The sequence below is a fragment of the Microtus ochrogaster genome, chromosome 10 (genome assembly GCF_000317375.1).
Source record: "Microtus ochrogaster isolate Prairie Vole_2 chromosome 10, MicOch1.0, whole genome shotgun sequence".
Taxonomy (NCBI): domain Eukaryota; kingdom Metazoa; phylum Chordata; class Mammalia; order Rodentia; family Cricetidae; genus Microtus; species Microtus ochrogaster.
This window is the reverse complement of record NC_022016.1, coordinates 60,693,649-60,696,928: the sequence shown is the minus strand read 5'-3', so window position 1 is coordinate 60,696,928 and position 3,280 is coordinate 60,693,649. Positions and strand designations below refer to the sequence as shown.

The 3,280-nt window shown below is 41.5% G+C and overlaps 1 protein-coding gene across 1 annotated transcript in view; it reads left to right on the top strand.

The window, feature by feature from the left end:
• Nucleotides 1-3,280, top strand: part of Rragc (Ras related GTP binding C) — a 22,029-nt gene that overhangs the window by 9,713 nt on the left and 9,036 nt on the right. Inside the window, exon 6 of the mRNA XM_005353278.3 lies at nucleotides 2,742-2,890. Within this exon, the coding sequence (XP_005353335.1) occupies nucleotides 2,742-2,890 (149 nt within the window). The remainder of the gene's footprint in view (nucleotides 1-2,741; nucleotides 2,891-3,280) is intronic.

Below are 3,280 nucleotides of genomic sequence, written 5' to 3'. Positions count from 1 at the left end.
CCCCCCCTCCTTTTTTTAAACAAAACAAAACAAAACAAAAAACTACTATCAGTTTTCATATTTTAGATCTCTCATTTGGAAACTATGTCAGTACAAATAAATATGAGGGAAGGTTTGAAGTCTGCTTTCTGCATCTCCTGTAAGCGTATAAGTGGGATACCGGATACTGCTGGGTCATGGGAGAGGTGTGTGTTGACACTTGGCATCCGTTCTTCTAAGGGTATCTGCTGCAGCAGTCTTTCCATTGAGAATTCCACACCTGTGAGGTTCCCTTTCCTCTCCGCTCAGCTGAGTCCCTTTAGGTCTTGTTGCTTCTAAATCTTCCTCTTGTCTGGGACCTTCCTGCTTCTGCTTAGACATATTTTGATTAAAAATTGAGTAAGCATACTTGCTTCAAAGGTTTTTTTTGTTGTTGTTGGTTTTGTTTTGTTTGTTTTTTGGGAGTCAGGGTCTCAAGTAGCCCAGGCTAGCCTCAAACTTGGTATATTTAGTTTGGTATATTTAGTTGAGGGTGACCTTGGACTTCTGATCCTCCTGTCTCCACCTCCCAAATGCTAGGATTACAAGTGTCCATTACCACACATATGTGCTTTTCTGTGGTGCTGGGGATGGAAGTCAGCTACATCCCTAATTTAGGCGCCTCAAAATCTTACATAGAGAGTTTGACCCAAAACAGAAACAAACCAAAAAAAACGCTTTAAGTTTTAAGTCTACTTTTTAAGGTCATTAGCATATTTTATTTCTTAACTTTATTAATCATCAAAATCTGTCTAATCTAGACATAAGTAGCTGTCTAGATGTCTCTTTTGTTCTCTCTGCCCCTACAGCCTTGCATTTGCTAAGCAAGTGAGTGCTTATAAATCTGTGTCCCCAGTCAAGGATGTACTTGTAACATTTTTTTTAATTAAAAAGATTATTTGTGTGTGTGTGTGTGTGTGTGTGTGTGTTGTGACACACACATGGAGGTCAGAGGGCAACTTTGGAGTCACTTTTTTTCTTTTACCTTAATGTGGGTTCCAGGGATTGAACTCAGGGCTTCATGACATAACTTTCTCATGTTAGTGTGTGACTTGGAATCATGTGGCTCCACACCGGAGACTGCAACTGCTGGCTATGAGTCCAGCCACAGATGTCCATGCATGTCTGAACTGGCTTGTTGTCAGCTGGTGCCTGCTCTCACTTCCTGTGTGGCACAGAATAGGATCTCCTTGACCTCTGGCTATCAGCTGACAGCACAGAGCGTTTCCTCTTCTTCCATCAGGAGGAAGCGGTTTCCTTTTATACTGTACTCTAAAGCATATGGATCAGACTTCCCTACTGCTTGGGACTGAATGAAAACCCTAAGTTTGAGTCCAGACCTTGCCAGACATATTTTTACTTTTTATGAACTGGAGTTTTATGACTTTATTTGTATTTAGGTTGCTATGTTTTGCTCCACCCCTATGTTAAAGTGGTTAAATAAGGCAGCAGTAACAATTTGTCTCTGGGCTGTGGGAATCAAATTAATGTATGAAAAGGTGAGCTGTAAGATTTAGAGCAATTTGAAAAATAAGTCCTTCTTCATGAGAACAATACATGAGATGGTAAATGCAAGAGAAAACAGGAGGGGAGCCTTGTTTCCGTCCAGATACCTGTTGATAGCATTTTCTTTGTATGTTTCCTTCACTTTTTTTTTAAGCAATTTTTTTGAATTGCTTTTTTTCTGTCTTTGAAACAGTCTTATTTTAGGACAGGCTTGCCTTGAATTTGTCATCCTCTTCCCTAGACTCTTGAGTGCTGGGCCTTTCATCCTCCTTTGGAAGGCAAAAATACTTCTTTTAAGATGTGTTTTGTTTATTATGAGTATGTGTCTGTGTGCCTGCATGAGTTTATGTGCACCGTGTATGTGTGTGTCCTTGAGACCAGAGGGCACCTCAGATTGCTGAAACTGGAATGGCAGGATTCTGAGCTGTCTGATGTGCGTGATGGGAACCAAACCTGGGTCCTCTAGAAGAGAAGTGAGTACTTTTAACTAGTGGGCCATCTTTCCAGCCCCCAAAGAGGCAGTTTTGACGACTGTCAGTTCTGAGCAGGCACAGGTGCATGTATGCTATGGTGCCATGGGTGCCACGGAGGACAAGTGGCAGGAGTCATTCCTGTGTTTCTGTTTGTGGCTCGAACTTGTCAGGCTTAGCACCAAAAACTTTACCTGATAAGTTGCCTCACCAGCCCTCAAACTCCATCTAAAAGTTCTTGATTTTTAACATAATTCCTGTCTGGGACTAGTCTTCTATAGACTTTATGAATTTTCTTGAATTTTTATTTTTGGGGTGGTGAGGATTGAGAAAACAACAAAAGATGTCTGAGAGAAGGTGTGATTGGATTGACCTGTAGAATATATCCTACAGTAGCTGGCTGACCACCTTACACCAGCTTGAGGGACGTGAGAGAGAGCATGGTCTGGGCAGGCAAGTGGCCTGGCCAGCATGATTTTGGAAATGTCTGTGGTTCAGAGCTACATCATTGCCACCTTTGTTTCCAAATGCTTAATGATGGTAATGCAGAAGGACATGCACAGCTTTGCTGCTAGCAGAGGCTCCTGGGTTGTATTAGGAATCTCTCCCTAAAGTGATGGCTGCCCCAGTATTCAAGGCAGTATTGTTCCTTGTCAAAAGATGTTTAGGATGGGGTGGAAAGGTTTGCTCCTGTACAAAATGCCTAGTTGGGAAACTTGTAATAAATGGTGCTTTCTTTTAAAATAGATTGAAGGAAGATGGAAGTGGAAGTGCCTATGACAAAGAATCGATGGCCATTATCAAGCTGAATAACACAACTGTCCTTTATTTAAAGGAAGTCACTAAATTTTTGGCACTGGTTTGCATTCTTAGGGAAGAAAGCTTTGAACGAAAAGGTAAAGTTTTTTTCAAGATTTTTAAAAAACTGTTTGTATTTATTATTCATTGTTTAAATTTCTTTCCTTTTTATTTTTTTACTGTGTGTGTGTCTAGGTATACATGTACATTTGCATGTCTATGTATCACATATATGCAGTGCTGGTGGAGGCCAGAAAAAAGCATCGGCTCCCCTCGAACTGGAATTGCAGAGTGTAGGGTTTTGTGAACTATCATTAAAAAGAAAAAAGGCCTGTGGTAGCACACACCTTTAGTTCCAGCACTGAGGAGGCAGAGGCAGGGGAGTCTTGGTGAATTCCAGGGCAGCCAGAGCTGTTGCACAGAGAAACTCTGTCTTAGAAAACCAAAAAAGCCTGGCGGTGGTGGCGCACGCCTTTAATCCCAGCACT